The sequence below is a fragment of the Danio rerio genome, chromosome 4, assembly GCF_052040795.2.
Source record: "Danio rerio strain M-AB ecotype USA chromosome 4, GRCz13ab, whole genome shotgun sequence".
NCBI lineage: Eukaryota > Metazoa > Chordata > Actinopteri > Cypriniformes > Danionidae > Danio > Danio rerio.
Genome location: NC_141024.2, coordinates 2,870,776 through 2,890,317, shown reverse-complemented (window position 1 = coordinate 2,890,317; position 19,542 = coordinate 2,870,776). Strand labels below are relative to the sequence as shown.

General features: G+C 31.9%; 1 protein-coding gene and 1 long non-coding RNA gene across 3 annotated transcripts; one reads left to right on the top strand and one right to left on the bottom strand.

The window, feature by feature from the left end:
* Positions 1–1,443: 1,443 nt before the first annotated feature.
* Positions 1,444–15,951, top strand: e2f7 (E2F transcription factor 7). 2 transcript variants are annotated; one of them, NM_001045147.2, is made up of 13 exons: positions 1,444–1,621; positions 2,296–2,397; positions 2,479–2,778; positions 3,781–3,931; positions 5,126–5,347; positions 8,022–8,180; positions 9,606–9,743; positions 9,825–9,977; positions 10,075–10,144; positions 11,750–12,005; positions 12,427–12,598; positions 14,022–14,320; positions 14,608–15,951. In NM_001045147.2, the coding sequence occupies exons 2-13, from the start codon at positions 2,296–2,298 to the stop codon at positions 14,755–14,757; spliced, it is 2,172 nt and encodes a 723-aa protein (NP_001038612.2). In that variant the 5' UTR covers positions 1,444–1,621; the 3' UTR covers positions 14,758–15,951. The 2 variants fall into 2 exon arrangements, with proteins under 2 accessions (NP_001038612.2, XP_087103612.1); XM_087247486.1 differs by lacking the exon at positions 1,444–1,621 and adding an exon at positions 1,962–2,096.
* Positions 11,727–18,056, bottom strand: LOC147844591 (uncharacterized). Its single transcript, XR_015482387.1, has 3 exons — positions 17,751–18,056; positions 14,586–14,783; positions 11,727–11,921 (listed from the first exon to the last, which is right to left on the bottom strand). It is a non-coding gene; the product is annotated as an uncharacterized LOC147844591 (long non-coding RNA).
* Between the last annotated feature and the right edge of the window lie 1,486 nt (positions 18,057–19,542).

Here is a 19,542-nt window from a genome sequence, read left to right as displayed (position 1 = left end):
GACCATCCAAATGTGGCAGCAGAAATGGAGACTCATCAGAGCAGGCAACGTTTCTCCAATCTTCTATTGTTCAGTTTTGGTGAGCCTGTGCCAATTATAACCTCAGTTTCCTGTTTTTAGCTGACAGGAGTGGCAACCGGTGTGGTCTTCTGCTGCTGTAGCCCATCCGCCTCAAGGTTGGATGTGTCGTGTGTTCAGAGATGCTCTTCTGCAGACCTCGGTTGTAACGAGTGCTTATTTGAGTTACTGTTTCCTTTCTATTAGCTCGAACCAGTCTGGCCATTCTCCTCTGACCTCAACAAGGCATTTGCCAGGTGTACCTAATAAAGTGGCCGGTGAGTGTTTATAGAGAACTTCAAAATCAATACTTTTTCTTGCTTTTAAACAATCTAAGATTTAACAAATAGATAAATTTCCGTTTAAAAATTATAAAAAAGGCTGCTAATTTGAGCACTTGTGTTATGTAATAACAACACTTGCTGTAATACACTTGTTGTAATGTAGTTCTCTGACATATTTGTTTTATAGTAAAGAATTATATCATCGACGATTATTATCTGATATATTTGTTTTACCTTTATAATAACAAATTATATCTTGAAATTGAAAAGCACTGGAAGAAACTACACTGGAAAAAGGTATTCATTGGATTTACTTAAACTATTTAAGGTAACTGCTTGCAAACAATTGATATGGGCTGAATTTAAAGAAAGTTGAACGTTACTAAATATAATTTCTTTGATTAATTTCAGCCCATATAAATAGTTTGCAAGTTAAAAAAAACATTAAATCCCATGAATCTTTTTTTAACGTTGTTTCTTTTAGTTCTGTTCAATTACAAGATATAATTTGTTATTATAGAGGTAAAACTAATATATCAGATAATAATCATTAATAATAATCGTTTCATTGAATATATTGAGCAATTCCAGATGTTTTATGGCTATTATTAGATATTATATTTTATTTCTATGCTATGACGCGTGTAAAACGTCCTTATGTGGGGGTAGTTTGTGGGTGTGGGGTTTCTTCTCGTATTTCTTTCCCGCGAGAAAACCCGTCAGCCGCGCCAAAACCCCACCTGTGTCAAACATCACCTTTGTTCCTGCCTGAGCTTGTCATTTCAAGCTGTCAGGAGACCATCTGCTTTTGAAATCGTGTCGATTAATCATATGTGCTGATTAATTATGTCCCCGCTGAGTTACAGATACGCCTTAAGAAACTTCAGGCGCGCCTTTAATATTAATCGATGCGAGAGCGCGCCTACAGCCCCGCCAACAAACCCCCACAGGCTTGGTCAGAGCGCGTCTCTGATTGGCTACAGTTGTTTCCCGCAGGCGTTTCCTTCTCATTCGTCCAATCAGCGTTGATAAATTTGCATAGCGGCTTCGTGATTGGACGGGAGATGTTGTGGCTCTTTAGAGCGCCAGAAAACAAGCTTTAGCGGGTGATTCATACTCGCCTGACCAGCGGTAGCACTGAAATAAGAAGATTACAAGCTCAGATCCTCTGATTTACAGAGAAATAATGCTCATGTGAAGAGGAAAACGAAAGATCAGCCTTGACACAGGATTTATTTACGTTTTTAGGATTTTTTTAATTACAAGGACGGAGGTTTAAGGTAAGAATATACCTGATCTACATCATCCATCTGACTTAAAGTTACGTAATGTAATAAAAATAGTATAAATCAATTTATTTTGTTAGTCACAGATGTTTATTTTAGTATTCAAACAATCAGAAAAGCTTATTATTTATAATAAGCGGTAATTTATATTCCATGTATAGCTAAACATCTATTATATCTAACCTATATACGCAAAGTGTAAATATATATTATATATGCACTTATATAATGATAATATAAATTATTTATAAAGTTAAATCGCATTGTTTATCTTCTTATAATATTACTGGTTTAGTTACCAGGCAACTGGTGGAGATATTTGCGCCCAAAACTGCCCACCGTCATCAGATCAGATCGCTCGTACATCATTAAATATACGTTTATAATATGTAATATAGCACGATTATAGCTATAAAAAAGTTGTACATAGAAGTATTTGGGTGTATAACTTCTGGCAGCACTTTCATTAGTAAGTTAGCAAACCTAGCATTACATCAGATCAGGGCTGTATATTACAGCTTTATAATTTATAAACATTAAGTTGTTGATGTTAAATGTTGTTAATTCAGTCAACACATGTTTATATCAATGTCATTCATGTATAATAACAATTAAATAAACGTATAACAGCAATGATTATGACTTATTTATTTTTCTTTTTGTTTTAGATGCAGGAGGTGAAGTGTTTAACATTAAAGGATTTGCTTGGTGTCAGAACACTGGTGAATAAGACAGGCTCAGATGATGCTGCCAGCATGAATGACCATAAAGTACGATTATCCAAATGCACGTTTGTTTAAATATTATGATGATAACGTCTCATTAGATGTTTACTAATACTTTGATTTCAGGAAAACATCTGCATGGACAGAAGGAAAATGACCCCACTGAAGAGCGAGTCTCTGACAGCTGCTTTGAATGGACATGGGAAGATTTCCAGTCCTGAAATCACCCACATAACCCCTATTAAACTCACTGAGAAGGCCCATCCGGACCCCTGGACGCCAACAGCGAATCTGAAAATGCTGATCAATGCTGCTAGTCCAGATATACGTGACAGAGAAATGAAGAAAACCCTCTTCAAACCCATTGAAAATAAAGGGAAGATTGCAGAGGAGGAGGAAGAGGAAGAACTTGATGACTCGTGTCAGGTAGAAAATTAATTAAAAAATGTGTTAAATTACAGGAATAGTTTACCCAAACTTTTACTTGTTTTAAACCATTAAAGGTTTCTTCTGTAAAAGCAAAAGAAGATATTTCGAAGAATGCTGGAAACCTGTAACCATTGACTTTCATAGTTTTTGTTTTCCTACTATAGAAGTCAATGGTTACAGGTTTCCAGCGTTCTTCAAAGTATCTGCTATTGTATTCAACAGAGCAAAAAACATCATAAAGCCTAAATCGAGAGTAAATAATGTGGAAATTTCATTTTGTTTGGGGGTGAACTTTCCTTAAATTGAATGAAATTAAAGGAATCGTTCATCCAAAAATGAAAACTCTGTCATCGTTTATAGTATGCACCCTTTACTCATTTCAAGCCTTTATAGGTGAACAAAAAAAGAAGATGTTTTAAAGAAAACCTGTAACCATTGACTGCCATTGTATTTGTTTTCCTACTATGGAAGTCAATGGTTACAGGTTACAGGCATTCCTCAAAGTATCCCGTTTTATGTTTAACAGAGGAAAGAAACTCATAAAGGATTACAACCACTTGAGTGAGAGTAAGTGTGTACGTTTCATCTTTTGGGGAAAACTATCCCTAAAAAATGAATGAAACTGAAGAGATAGTTCACTCACACATGAAAATTCGATCATCATTTACAGTACACACCATTTAATCATTTCAAGCCTTTATGGGTGAACAAAAATAATATATTGAAGAAACCTGAAAACTGGTAACCATTGCCTTCCAATAGATTATAACGCTTTAATGTTGACGATAATAATACACTTATTAGGGGAAATACATTTAAAATATTTGTTGTTAAAGTATTTGTTTTCCTACTATAAAAGTCAATGGTCACAGATTTCCAGCATTCTTCAAAATATCTTCTTTTTTTGTTCAACAGAAGAAACTCATAAATGAGGGGAGGTAAACAATGAATGATTACTATAAATCAGTAGTTTGAGTGTTTTGTCTTTCTTTATTCCAGTATGAAGCGTTAGACGAATCTGAAAGGCGACCCAGTCGAAAACAGAAGAGTTTGGGGCTTTTGTGTCAGAAATTTTTGGCTTTGTACCCTGATTACCCAGAATCCTCTGAAAGCATCAATATTTCCCTGGATGAAGTGGCCACATGCTTGGGTAAGAGAAAATGACTGCCAAACACAATCTGTTTATGGGTTGACCTTATTCTGCAATACAGTGTTAAAGGCATGGAGAAATCATTGAACTTTTCATAGGTATTATAAACATTTATAGATGAATGCATTAATCCGCTTGTTAAGTGGTGACGTGTTTGTGACGTATGTAATACTGTTTCCGGGTCCAAGCCGCCACTCATTTGAGTGGAGAAATCATTCATTTATGATCACGTTTTATTCCTATCACACATTAAAGTTAATTTGATATAAAATCATAGTGTACACAACAATCAATGAGCTTTCTGCATAACAAATACCAAAAAATTAACAATTTATAAAAAAATAATCACTTTCTGGCCATGGGATATTAGGCATGGACATATATACAGCGATCGTGATTTTCGAAAGCCTTAAATCGCTTTGTAAACGTTTATTATTACCATTTCATGAGTCTCCCCATTCAGTTGAATAGAGCGCTTGGACCCGGAAGCTGCTTCGCGTGACGTCACACTTAACAAGCGGATATCTGCACTAAAGCTTTGGACATTTAAATTCACACAGGGTAAAGAATAAATCAATATACAGTACAGTATCCATTAAATATTTTATTGTTTCATTATTTTAATTTCTGTAAATGAACTTCTGATTCATTCGCCTAATAACGACAGTTAACAATCAAACCACTTGCTCTATGAACAATTGTGTTTATGAAAATACATAAAAATAATATAATGTACGTTTCGTTTTAAGTTTTTAGGATCTCCAGCAGAAAAGATATCCAAAAATTCCTTTGTCAAGTTGTAAAGAAATCTGTGTTTTTGAAAGTAATGAAGACAGCAGAAGTCAATGATTCATTTGAATTATTCAGCCTGACATGTTTACTGCTCCAAAATATTTTAAAAGTTTTACAAAATAAAATATATTGTGTTCAGAGGGGGAAAAGTTGTTGTTTTTTTATATAAAAGAAAATAATATATTTTAAAGCAGTGTTCACAATACTGTGAAACCGTGATATTTTTATCCAAGGTTATCAAACCGTCAGAATGTTATACCGGCCCATGCCTAATTGAGAATAAGGTTCCAATGGCTGCGCAAACTCATTTATGCATTTGAACTAACAGCAAGCAATAGTATTTATTTGCACAAATATATTTTCGTAAAATCAAACTGTTGTTTCTCAATGTTTTGATTTTAGGCGTTGAGAGACGACGCATCTATGATATTGTGAATGTGCTGGAGTCTCTGATGCTGGTCAGCAGAAAGGCAAAAAACATGTACGTGTGGCACGGACGCTCGCGGCTCCCACAGACTCTACAGGGACTTTTACAGGCCGGTCGAGATCAACACTATGATTTACTGATGGACCAGAGGGAAGGGAATGGCCTGCATGCTGTCCAACACGTGCAGAACGCACACGGTAGGACATACACACACACACACACACACACTGTAAAAAAGTGATTAGTTACTTTACTTAAAAAAAGTGAGTAAACCCATTGCCTTAAAATCAACAAGTTGACTTTACTTTAAAAAGTGAGTAAATCTGTTGTAACTTGAAACGGTTATTTGACTTTACTTTTATAATTATGCACATAATTCATTTACTTGCTAATTTCACGATTAAAGTGTCATTTAATGTCCAAACTAAGTTAATTAGGCTTTTATTCCGGCCAAACTAATAGAAATTAGACTTTCTCCAGAATAAAAATATTATAAAAAATATCTAATGTAATTAGGAAAATATTCACAAGTTAAAATTTTAATAATTTGCAATTTAGCTGTATGTAGTCTGTATTTATCGAGGCTATCGATAAAGCAAAATATGCTTTATGCAACTGCATGTCTACCATATTGCACTTATACGGTTTGCTTTATAGTGAGGGTTGCCCCCTTAAGCGTCATTATTAGTATCTCACTCATTAATCGGTCACCAGTTAACAGCGTTTCAAGCAACACAACACCGGTTTCCAGGTCTTTGTGTTGGTCACACATAATCCCATCACAGCACAGTTGTCTCAGTTGTAAATGTGCCGTATTCTAGCAGACATGCATAGGAGGGGAACTCAAAGCTGCATGTTCAGGCATGTTTCTGTCTCTCTTGTAAGAGTGACCCGATTACACCACTTACAGTTGATGTTTGTTTTTGGAGAAACTGCATTGAATCTGATAATAATAGAGTTCATACGTAAATATAAACTTAAGCAGACATGATTTGAGATTTCATATAATACAAATATTATTTGTAAAAACTGTTATGAAAAGCTAGATTTCACTAACAAATAAGGGTAAATATTGGGTAAATATTTGTTCCTGTCAATAAAAAAAAAGACCAGCTTAAACCCTAGAGTTATTTTAGCACAAACTATTTTATTTTATAATATTTATTAATCGTTTAATTAATGTTTTTAAATTTTGTTTCATTAATTTATGTACATAAATAAATTAAAAAAATCATTTCAGTGGTACAAATTTGGTGCATTAAGTAATTATTTGTTTCTGTCAATTAAAAATTACAGGTTTGAGGTTTTTTTAGCACTAATTACATCATGTTAAAGTATTTATCAGTTTAATTAGGTCTTTAAATGTTAGTTTAATTAATATATATACAAAAATGAATAACGAAAGTTTCAGTGGTACAAAAACAACATGATTTAAATGTTGATTTACACAAGAATTGTTTTTCTTCTGATGTTTTCTTCTGATGATCTACACTGTTTGCATGTTAAAACGCTTTACAATAAAGCTTTGGTATTTAATTTTACATGCTTCATTTTTAAAACAGATTAGACAAAATAAATGAACGTTTCGTCTTTTCGCTTTTCTTAAGCAGCCAATGATGAAATAAAAGCCCCAAAAACTGGCTAATGCTGACACAAACCCCTATACTCTACAATGTTTGTTGCATAATACGCTTTTTCTGTGTTAAAATACTTTACAGTAACGCTCTGATATATAATTTTACATGCATCATTTTTAAAACAGAACAATCATTTTTTATCTGTTTTCAGTTTCCTTTAGCAGCCAATGATGAAATAAACCCCCCGAATGTTGGTTAATACTGACATAAACACTAGACTCTACCATATATTTTGCATGTTACTCTTTTTCTTTGTTAAAATGCTTAACAATAAAGCTAACATGCTTCATTTTTAACACTGATCAATAAAAATAAATATAGATCTGTTTCCTTTCGCAGCCAGTCATGAAATAAACCCCCCGAATGCTGAAATAAGCCCCATACTCTACCATATTTTTTGCATATTAATCTTTGTCTGTTAAAATACTTTACAATAATCCTTTGATATTTAATTTTACATGCTTTATTCTTAAAACAGACCAACGCAACCACAAAAATGATCTGTTTTCTGCTTCAGAAGCCCATAATGAAATAAAAGCCCCAAACATTGGCTAATACCGACATAAACGCCATACTCTACCATATTACTAAACTATTTCACAGTGTTTACTTTGCATTTGAGCATTGATATGGAAGCCTGCGTCGAGTTTGATGGCTTTATAAAGAAATGAAGCTGTTTTGCGTCCTGCTGTCCTCGTCTGGACCCTCTGATGTGCTTATTATTGTGTTCGTTGGCTTCATATCCCATGTGGTCGCTGTCACCAAGCAACAGCTTTCCTTCCTAACAAAAGCTTATTACCATCCCATCATGAGGGCAGGAGTCACTCGACCAGCCAATTCAGCCATTCATTCCTCATATTCAACAACTCTGATGTCCCCCTGCCACTCACTTCACATTTACACACTCATCCTTTATTCAAAAATGCAGATTCCTCTTCTTATTGAACACCACTATGGAGGATTTCCTAAAAGGATTAGTTCACTTTCAGCATGGACATTTCATCATTACATTCGAAGTCAGAATCATTAGCCGTCCTGAATTATTAGTCCCCGTTATTAAAAGACAATTCCAACACACTAATAACTGATACCATTTATCTTTGCCATGATGACAGCACATAATATTTGACTAGATATATCTCAACATACTAGTAATCAGCTTAAAGTGACATTTAACTAGATTAAAGTTAGGGTAAATAACAGTGTTGTAAGCCTGATGTCTCTTTTTTCACAGCCGCCTCCAGCAGGAGAAAGGATAAATCGCTCCGAATCATGAGCCAGAAGTTTGTCATGCTGTTCCTGGTGTCCAAAACCCAAACTGTAACCCTCGATATGGCTGCTAAGATTTTAATTGAAGAGGGTCAGGAAGAGTCCTACGACAGCAAGTATAAAAGTAAGACATCCCTTATATGCCAATAAACTTATCTTCATGTTTTTTTCCCATATTGATTGATAATGATATTCATTTGGATGTATGAATTGTTAATGCTAATCTAATGTTATTCTTCTAACTAGGGCTGCACAATATATTGTTTCAGCATTGATATCGCAATGTGTGCATCCACAATATTCACAATGCAAGATCTGCAACTTTTGAGTTTGAACTATAGTTGAGCAGGAGCCACAAAATTTTAATTACTGTGTTTATATGATCTATGGCAAACAAAAATACTTTTGTCTTGTTTCTAGTCCAAATATCTACATTTCAAACCAAGAATAAGATTATTTTACTAACCCCACTGGCAGATAATTTACCTTTTTTTAAAGAAAAACTCTTAATTTTGAATTCTGAAAGTGAAAACAAAATATTTTTTACTTGATTTAAGAGTTTTTTTTAATATTAAAACGAGACAAAACAAAGTTAGAATGGCATTTTTGCATTGTGATTTATTCAATTTCTGTACCTCAATAGTGTTACATAATCCGTCAAATAAAAACTGTTTTGAAACTGAATTTATATCACAATATTTTCACAGAAAAATTAAATATTGCAGTATAAGATTTTTCCAATATCGTGCAGCCCAACTTCCAACTATGACTAAGGCCACACAAATTAGAAGGTTTCTTTATTACATTTTAAAGTAAAGTCTAAAATAATAATATATATATATACATATTTGTCCTTACAAATTGAATTAAAAAAATAAAAGTTGTGACAAAAAAACGTAAACGAGAGTAAATGTGCTAAATCTAATCCTAAAACTATTATATATGTACATTTTAACACACATTGTTTTTTTACCTGTTTTATTTTTTTTTCTATTTTTGTATGACTTTAAGAGCTAATTTAAATGAGCAAAAATTTTTATTTTAAGAGGTACGTAAAATGTGAAAATTCAACAGTACTTAGCAAATGCACACACATTTTAAAAACATTTGTCCTTAAATTAAAAGCATGCTTAAAATCTTTTATTAAAAACTAAAAAGTTGTGGCAAAAGTAACTAAATGAGAGTAAATGTGCAAAGTGTAATCTTAAAACTGTTGTAGGCATTAATTTTAGTACAACAAAGTTTGTGACATAAGAAGGTGAATGAGAGTAAATGTGTAAAATGTAATCCTAAAATAGTTGTAAGCATCAATTACATTAGTTTTTCAGCTGTTTTAATTTCTTTTATTTGTATGCATGACTTTAATAGCTATATTAAATGTGCAAAATGTACAAATGTTACGAAACTTATTGCAATTGCACAAAATCTGTTAACTTTTTTCACAAAATATTGTTTATTAGCCCATCACTAATGTGTTGTAAAAATATGCATTTTTATTTTTATTGATTGCATGAAGCTCATCATTTTTTGATTGTTTTTGTTTGTCCAGCTAAGGTGCGGCGTTTGTATGATATCGCTAACGTCCTGACTAGCCTGAATCTGATCAAGAAAATTCACATGAGAGAAGAAAAGACCCGTAAACCAGTCTTCAAATGGATCGGGCCTGGAAATTTTCAAAGCAGCAGCAGTATGTTATGCTTTAACTTCTGGTAATGGTTTTTAGGGCTCATCAGTGTGAGCATATTGTAATTATATGGCTTTATTTAAGATTCAGATGATTTGAGAGGTCAAATCAGCAACTCCGGCACTGAACGACGGGAGAAAATGGCACGTCATTCTTCCTTCCAGGTCATTACTGCCCCTCCTGTCAATCAAAGACTGATAAGCTCCGCCCCCAGCACGCCTCACAGATATTCTACAGGTTTGGGCAGAGTGGAATATTTGCATATTTTATAATAAGTCAGTTATATTTAATATAATTCTGGTTTAATGCCTTGTTTATGTGTTTGCATCATTAGATGAGCCGGTGGATTACTCCAGGAAAAGCGGGAACAACAGTGCAGTGTGTCGACTGCAGTTTGGAGACGGGTGAAGATTTGTTTGCTTGTTTACTTAGTTTTAATATATATGCTTAAATATCACTTATAATGCATGTATATTATACATTTCTCATGAATCACAGGGAGAACATGCAATCTCCACACAGAAATGCCAACTGACCCAGCAGAGGCTTGAACCAGCAACCTTCATGCTGAGGCGATTGTGCTACCCACTGCGCCACCATGACACACCTATATATATTTCTATATTTTTAATACACGTTTATATTTTATTTTTATTATTGTAAAGCTTTTTAATCAACTACGGTTGTGTAAAATTGGCTCTAAAAAATGCCTTGCCTAGAGTCGATATCCTAATCAGTTAGTATCCTAATAATTAGTTGATTACTAATAATTTACTTGAAGACAATGTTAATTAAGCATTATCAGAGTTTTATTTTTAAAAACATTTTTGTCATTAATATTATAAAATATTTATAAGTTGTTTTGATTTAATTTTTTTATTGTCTATAATTTCTTTTATGTTTAGCATTTAATTTTTTCAATGTCAGTTTTATTTATATAGCACTATTAAACACAGCCAAAGGTTGACCATTGTGCTGCACAATACAAATCAGAAAAAGAAAGATATAAATTATAGCTGAGAAACAATTCTCACAAGTTTTCAACCTAGATTTAAAAACAGATTTTTGCTGTAATTTTAATTGATAACATTTTTACTGTATTTTTTATTTATTATTTTATTTAAAGAAGAACAGTAAAACTAACAAAGAAATAAAGATACAAAAACTTCAGAAAGATTAACTTATTTTTATAATACAAATGTTGTTTTATTATTTTTATTACGATAATGTGCTTTGGTAATTTTAATTATTGCAAAACAATTCCATTTCTAAATTATTTTTTTAATTGATATATATATATATATATATATATATATATATATATATATATATATATATATATATATATATATATATATATATATAAAAATAAAGGGGCTAATGATTTTGTCCTTAAAATGGTGTTTAAAAATTTTTAATTGCTTTTATTCTAGACAAAATAAAACAAATAAGAATTTCTCCAAAAGATAAAATATTATCAGACATACTGTGAAAATATCCTTGCTCTGTTGAACATAATTTGGGAAATATTTAAAAACAGAAAAAAAATTCAAAGGGGGCAAATAATTCTGACTTCAACTTTATATATTTATATTTATATATATATATATATATATATATATATATATATATATATATATATATATGTGTGTGTGTGTGTGTGTGTGTGTGTTTGTTATTTAGTTTAAATACTAACTACAGTCACACTTGTGTATTTTTATTTTTTTAAATATTAATTATTTTTTATAAATTATTATTAATTATATATCATTCATAATAATTCTTTCAGCTAGAATATGTACTTCAATTAGTTGCCAAAGCAATATTTAAAACTCAAATAATTCAAAATATCTCAACTATTATGTGATGTTTTTCATATTTTAAGATTTTTCGCACCTCAACTTAAATTCATACACTTGACAGTGATTTCTTTTTGTTAAGTAATTGACACAATTAAGATTTAAAGTTTGTGTTAGCATCACTGACCGTTGACTGGTGTATGTTTACAGTGTTCATCCCAGTGTTAGTCCTGCAGTTCCCTCTGCACTGGCGTCTCTAGCGATGCCTCTTCAAGCTGATCTGATGCCCGTTCCAGCTTCGTTCTCTCACCCGCTGGCAATCCTGCCGCAGACGCCCCTGCTCATGCTGTACAGCGGGAACATTTCTGACGGTGCCTCCAGCCTGAGAAAGAGGGAGAGATCAGAGGAAGACGACCATCAGACCACAAAATGCAGAAGACGCTCGGCATCCATAGAAAGTGACACAGTGGGTTCAGTTCAAGTTTATTTGTGTAGCGCTTTTCACAGTTATTTAAAGATTATATCACACGAGTCATGCACAGTATAAAAGTGCTCATACAACCTCGTAACCTTAAAATGAATAGCAACAAAAACAATCTGAATTATGAAGGAATAGAAGTTATGCAATAAGAAATAAAATAATATGCATTATTATGAGCTGTAATTGACTCTAACACACACACGTGTCAAACTCAGTTCATGGAGGGCCGCAGCTCTGCACTGTTAACTTCTAACCGTAATTAAACACCTGATCAAACTAATTGAGTCCTTCAGGCTTGATTGATACCTACAGATAGGTGTGTTGAAGGAGAACTAAACTCTACAGAGCTCCAGCCCTCCAGGAATTGACTTTGACACCCCTGCTCTAACATGTGAATGTCTGATAGGTGGAGAGCGAGAGCTTGAGCTCCAGCACCAGACGGTCTCCAGTCTGCTCTCCCGAAGGCTCTCCGTGGGACGAGGCCTCGTTCGGGGGTCTGCATGAAGATGATGTGGCTGCATCCAGTTCCAAAGACGCCCTCCTGTCCCCTCATTACCTCTATGTGCCAAACACTGCAGGTACGTCAAAACTAGTGCTGTATGTATATGTGTGTATGTGTGCATGCATAAATACACATATATAGACACAAAAATACATACATTTTAGTAAATAAAACATTACATCATTTGTATTATAAACCCACAAATCCATAAAAATTATTATTATAGAGAAATTATCATTCTAATAAAATTAAATAATTATTTGTAGTAAATAAAAATAATGCATCATTTGTATTATGTATTAATAGTTTATATATATATATATATATATATAATATATATATATATATATATATATATATATATATATATATATATATATATTTGTAATTTCTATATATGGGTCTACTGTGTATATTTATTATACCTATAAATAATTACAAACATCCATAAAATTAAAAGAATTTTTATATATATATATATATATATATATATATATATATATATATATATAACAAAAATATACAAATTTAAAATATTTAAGCATTATATATAGATTACATATCAAATGATTAATCACATACACAATAAAAGTTTGTGTAGTCGTAAAGTGTATATTTGTTATTCGTATATAATTACTTTTTAATAGAAATCAAGAACTAAAAGATTTATTTTATATATGAATATTAATTTTCAATTATAAAATATAATATAATGTTAAGTCACGCATCGATTTTAAAACCTGGATTTTAACTTATAAAGCTGTTCATGGTTCTGCACCTGATTATATATGTGACCTGATATCTACCTCCTCTTCCTCTCGCAATCTACGTTCTGCTTCGGGGCTCACCTTGTATCAGCCCCGTTGCAAACTTAGCAGCATGGGAGGCAGGGCATTCTCTTATCGTGCACCTAAATTGTGGAATGCTCTCCCCACAAATATCAGAAACGCTTAAGAAACTTCTTAAAACTCATCTTTTTATTATTGCTTATAACTTATGAGGCCTTCTTTTAATATGTATATTTTATCATTATTATCATTCTTACATTTTTTTGTGTATTTTATGTTCTTCTGTGTGTTGATGCTCTTTTTAGCGCTTTGAGTTTGAGAAAAGCACAATATAAATACAATTTATTATTATTATTACTAATAAATAGTATAAAATATAAATGCTTTATATATAAATATAAACAAGCATTCTCTCAGATATACATGCATGTGTGTATTTAGATATACATAATGAATATAAACATTAATTTATAATGCAATTAACCATTTAAGAGCACTAATAAAATGTTACACTCTAACCACAGTGCTGTACAGAAGCAATGCAAGCTAATAAATAAAACATCTTTCCTTACCAAAAACAGTCAAATAAATACAGTATAGTTATAAAACTCACAGGATTCCCACAGGGCAAGACAATTCCTAAATAAAAAAGTCATGACCTAAAAACATCTTTCACACTCTTTTTAACTCTTCATCATCTTTTGTCTGTAGGTCTGAATAGTTTTAACTTCCTCCTGCCAGCAGGGCACGCGCAGGGTGGAGTGCCGGCCGTAGCCATGCCATATTTTGTGGTGCAATCACCACTAATAGCAGGTGCAATGCCCACATCCAGCACTGAAGGGGCTGCTGGCTTCAGTGTGCCCACCGTTCTGTCGCCCGCACAGTTTGTGATGGCAGGAGGAGCTTATGGTGTGACTGAAATACTGCAGAGCCCAGAACATCATGGGAACGTACCAGCCACAACATCATCACCACGAGCAGAAGAGAGCCCGAAACCAGCACAAACACAGGTACTGCATATGATTATTATTAATAATACTGCAACAATACATGCAGTTGCGGGCAAAATTATTAGCCCTCCTGTGCATTATTTATTATTTTGATTAAATACATTTTTTAAGTGACATTAAGGAATTTTTTTAAGTATTTCCGATAACGTTTTTCCTTCCAGAGGAAGTCTTATTTGTTTTTAAAACAATAATTGCACATAAAAGAGTGAATTAATCAATTATTCCTACTTCATACGGTTTCAAACTGTAACATAGTTTATCTCACCTTACGTTACCCATAATTTCAGACTCCTGTGACACCAAAGGAAGCATCGCTGGGGTCCAAATCTTTCTTCGAGACACCTGGGGCATTTGGGTCTCTCGTCAACCAATCAGCAGCTCGCAAACGAGGCTCCGCCCAGAGGAGGCTGGACATCGGGCACACCGCAGCCAATTAGATTCGAGTTTTCAGGCTTCTGTGGTCCTAAAGTGCCAAAGACGAAGAGCAGAAACATGACTTGAACAATACAAACATTTCCTGTGTACTAACTAGTGAACATCAAAGTCAGAGAGTGTAGATTACTATTATATTTCCCCACCGTTTCCAATAGTAAGCTTGTTTGTTGGCTGATTTTGTTAACCCCTTTTATTTATTATAATCTTTCAAAGGCTAAAATCATCAACAATCCAACTTCAGCACTACATATTTAAATAAAGTGATTAATTAAAGCCTCTGAAAGACAAAAACTAGCATCGTCAAACAATTAATCACGATTATTCGCATCCAAAAATAAAAGTTTGTATTTGCTAAGTATATTTTTGTGCATACTGTGTATATAAATATATGCATGACTATATTATGTCACTATTATTATGTGATTATATCGTAAAAACATACATATTTGTTTATATATATTTATATTTAATGCAAATTATATATAATACATATGTAAATATAATTACTTTTGTATTTTATGTACAGTATGTATGTGTATTTATACATATATGCATACATATACATGTATACACTATGTAAATACAATCTTTTATCTTGGATGTGCTTAATTATGATTAATAATTTGACTGAATAAAGCAAATAAAACACGCTTTCTTTAGTAATTCATAGGTAAAAGTGCCATATTGGAGAAGCCGACTTGCCTTATAAATATATTACATGATGCCTTCACTGAGAAGTAATGAATTTAGAGTACAATATGAGATAAAGAACGAAATAATGGTTGTAATTTTTAACACCGTTAACCGTTTGAGGTGCTACATCTGTAATATTAATAGGGAACAAAGACATACTTGAATAAGCAGTGAATCTGCCGGAGAGAAGCAGGATTATCACAGTACTGTACTGTTTGAAACTAAAGTATGTTTATGTACTGTGTTTTTTAGACTAGTCGTAAATTATTTTGGAGTTTGGATCGTATTTTACACCTTGTTGAGCTGTACAGTATTTACAGTTATTCCACTGTAACTCGTAGCATTGAATATTTTTGTATTTCTGTCAGTGTTTTAAATGAATGTCTGTGGATGTTTAAAGCTGCACTGCTGAATCTGTATAGTGCTTTCTGTTAGATGTATTTTTTTTATTATTTCATGTATGGACACTGTTGTCGTTCTAAATAAATATATGCAAAATGCAATATTTGTTCAATCTGTTGATATGAAGTGAACAGATGTGCTTAATCAGAGTGACCACAAGAGGGCAGTGTGTATATATTTATTACAAATCTTTTCTATTATTACAAATCTCTCTTTTAAATTAATATTTTCTATAGGATGCTCTACAATATTATATTTGTGCATATACATTAGATTAGTGTGTATCTTATAGATATGTGTCATATATATCCTTACAAATCTCTTTTAAATTAATATTTTCTATAGGATGCTCTACAATATTATATTTGTGCATATACATTAGATTAGTGTGTGTGTGTATCTTATAGATATGTGTCATATATATCCTCACAAATCTCTTTTAAATTAATATTTTCTATAGGATGCTCTACAATATTATATTTGTGCATATACATTAGATTAGTGTGTGTGTGTGTGTGTATCTTATAGATATGTGTCATATATATCCTCACAAATCTTTTAAATTAATATTTTCTATAGGATGCTCTACAATATTATATTTGTGCATATACATTAGATTAGTGTGTGTGTGTGTGTGTGTGTGTATCTTATAGATATGTGTCATATATATCCTCACAAATCTCTTTTAAATTAATATTTTCTATAGGATGCTCTACAATATTATATTTGTGCATATACATTAGTCAGTGAAAGCCAAATCTGGAGGTTATCGAACAAAATAACTTACGATAACCGTCAAAATAAATTTGTAGCTCAAATTTATGTTGGGGATTTTATTATTATTATTAATAATTAAGGAGGGGGAAAATCCAGAAAAACAAAAAACCATATAATTGGATTATATAGTAAATATTAATTATTTTTTATTTTAATATATTATAATTGTTATATAATTAATATAAATTTTATTTAATCTGTTGATATGAAGCGAACAGATGTGCTTAATCAAAGCGACCACAAGAGGGTAGTGTGTGTGTGAATATATAAATATATCACATACAGTATCTATCTTTTATCTTATATATATATATATATATATATATATATATATATATATATATATATATATACATATATATATATATATCCTCACAAATCTATCTTTTAAATTAAAATTTTCTTAAGAATGCTTTTACAAGTGCTGAAAGTCAGTTCTGAAGCCATATCTGGAGCTAATCTAACAAAATATCCATCAAAAAATTAATAGACCAAATTTATGTTAGGGATTTAATTTGATTAATATTTGTAGCAAATAAGGGGGGAAATCCATATAAAAATATAGGCTATACATAATTTAGTGTATGTATGTGTATGTATATATATATATATATATATATATATATATATATATATATATATATATATATATATATATATATATATATATATATATTTGCAATATTTCTCTTGGATGTAAATGTATTATTTTTCTATTAAAGATGTTTGGTGACTTAAATATAATCTTAATCAATATGTTCGTTTAATAAATCTGTTTCGTTCAAATGCAGCAAAATATATATGACCTATATCAACTGAGAAATTGATAAAAGCATGTGCTGTTCATGTAGGATGTCTTAATGGGCCTATTGGTCATTTATGCAGAGCAATATATATGATGTATATGTAAAAAACTGATGTATAAATTTGATTTCTCATAATACATATCGAATAACATAAAGTTAAATTCGCTGCTAATGATTTTGTCCTGTAAAATGTTGATATTAAACTCATAATATCGTTAATTAGTGTATCTGTGTTTGAACACGTTGACCCACGACACCTCTTTTCCTATATAATATAGTCTTTAAAACGATTAAAGCAATTGTACATGACTTTTTACCTTTCAGTATCAGTTTCACAGTCATTCTTGGAATATAATGAGTTATAAAAATGCCAGTTTTCCGCTTTTCTTCCGTCCTCCTCCAAACGTCTGCAGAAATACCGCGATTCCGCGAAGAGAGCGCATCGATTTACGGCAGCAACAACTGCACGTTAGAACAGATACGGTTCCGGCCGGAAGTAACGAGAATTAATTATGTTGTTTATTAAATTACCGAACAGATTGTATTTTATTAACACCTACCCCACCCAAATCCTACACCCAACCGCCACAGTACTGTACAAATATTAATTACTGTTATACAGTGTTACAAAAATGATGCTAGACTTTACCACGCATGTGCTATTGACGGTAATTACGACAGTGTTGTATTTACGGTCGCGAATTCTAATTAACGAACACAATTTGTAGTTTTTTTTATTATAATTAGAGTCAAAATGATCGCCGTGTGCCATTATCTTCACATTTAGATCTCATATTTAATAAAAAAAAAGTAACAGTTAAGATTAACAGAGGTCTAAGAATTTATTCAAATAGGCTAGCATCAAAGTGCTAGCATTAATAATAGAAAACAAAGCCTCTAATTAGAAGTGTGTGAGGTCTGTAATAGTAGAAGCACTTAATTAATCATTCATTCAAACTAAAGTATTACTAAAAAGATTACTGAGAAGCATTACTAAAGATTATGACTTTTAATCAAAGCCAAGTTGATCACTTTTCTTATTTTTGTGTGATATATAAGCTGTTATAAGCCAAACAATTGCTAGTATTACTAAACATTATTTACATAAAATGTACTTAAAGTTTAAATAAGCTAAGTTAATCATGTTTCTAATTTTTTAAGTTATATAAGCTGATTTTAGGCCATTTTAATGTTATTTAAGTTGCAAATGGCTCATAAGTTTAATTTGATTTATCCAGTTTTATTATTAACTATAAGTCCAGTTACCTATATAACATTATCTAGTTAGATAAAATATACATGAATAAAATCTTATGTCAAATGACAAATATCTTATTGTACAAATAACATTTTTAAGCTAACATTTTAAGCATTACTAAAAAAATAAGCTAAACTCAAGCAAAACAATTAACTAGCACTAAAGCATTACTAAATAATTACGCGCATTGCTAAAATTATTTACATCAAATTTATTTCACGTTTAATTAGCTAAGTTAATCATGTGTCTAATTTTTAAGCCAGTTTAATGTTATTTAAGTTGCAAATGACTCATAAGTTTAATTTCATTCAACTTAAAAATGGTATTTTCTTAACAGTGTATTTAGTAACATAACATTCATAACATCCTAATAACGAGTGGCACGGTGGCTTGGTGGTTATCGCTGTCACCTCACAGCAAGAAGGTCGCTGGTTCAAGTTTGCATGCTCTTCTCGTGTTGGCGTGGGTTTCCTCCGGGTGCTTCAGTTTCCCCTACAGTCAGTGTGTTTGGGTAAAAAAAAACACACCCCTATGGAAACCTAAATAAGCAAATCCTACACTTTAATCTCTCACACACATGCCATTCCTCAGACAGAGTCCAGTTTTTCCATAAAAGGAGGACGGACAGAGAGTTACATCTGTTTTTCATTCCCTCTTTCTTTCCAATCTCGCACCGTTCATATAAATTCCTTCTAAAGGACATTCTGTGTTATGTGGATTACAGCTGCATGGAGAAACTAGTGCTGAATTTCACACAAAACACCCAAATATGCAATATGCACCGTACTTTTGTTTAGATTTTAAACATCAGACATAATTTTTATGATCTGGACACCCATTTACTGTTGCAT

Excerpts from the sequence above, each read along its gene's own strand:
- e2f7 (NM_001045147.2), top strand. The coding sequence starts at position 2,296 with ATGCAGGAGGTGAAGTGTTTAACATTAAAGGATTTGCTTGGTGTCAGA. Across the intron at positions 2,779-3,780 it reads AACTTGATGACTCGTGTCAG|TATGAAGCGTTAGACGAATC; the intron begins GTAGAAAATTAA and ends TCTTTATTCCAG. Across the intron at positions 10,145-11,749 it reads CGACTGCAGTTTGGAGACGG|TGTTCATCCCAGTGTTAGTC; the intron begins GTGAAGATTTGT and ends GTATGTTTACAG.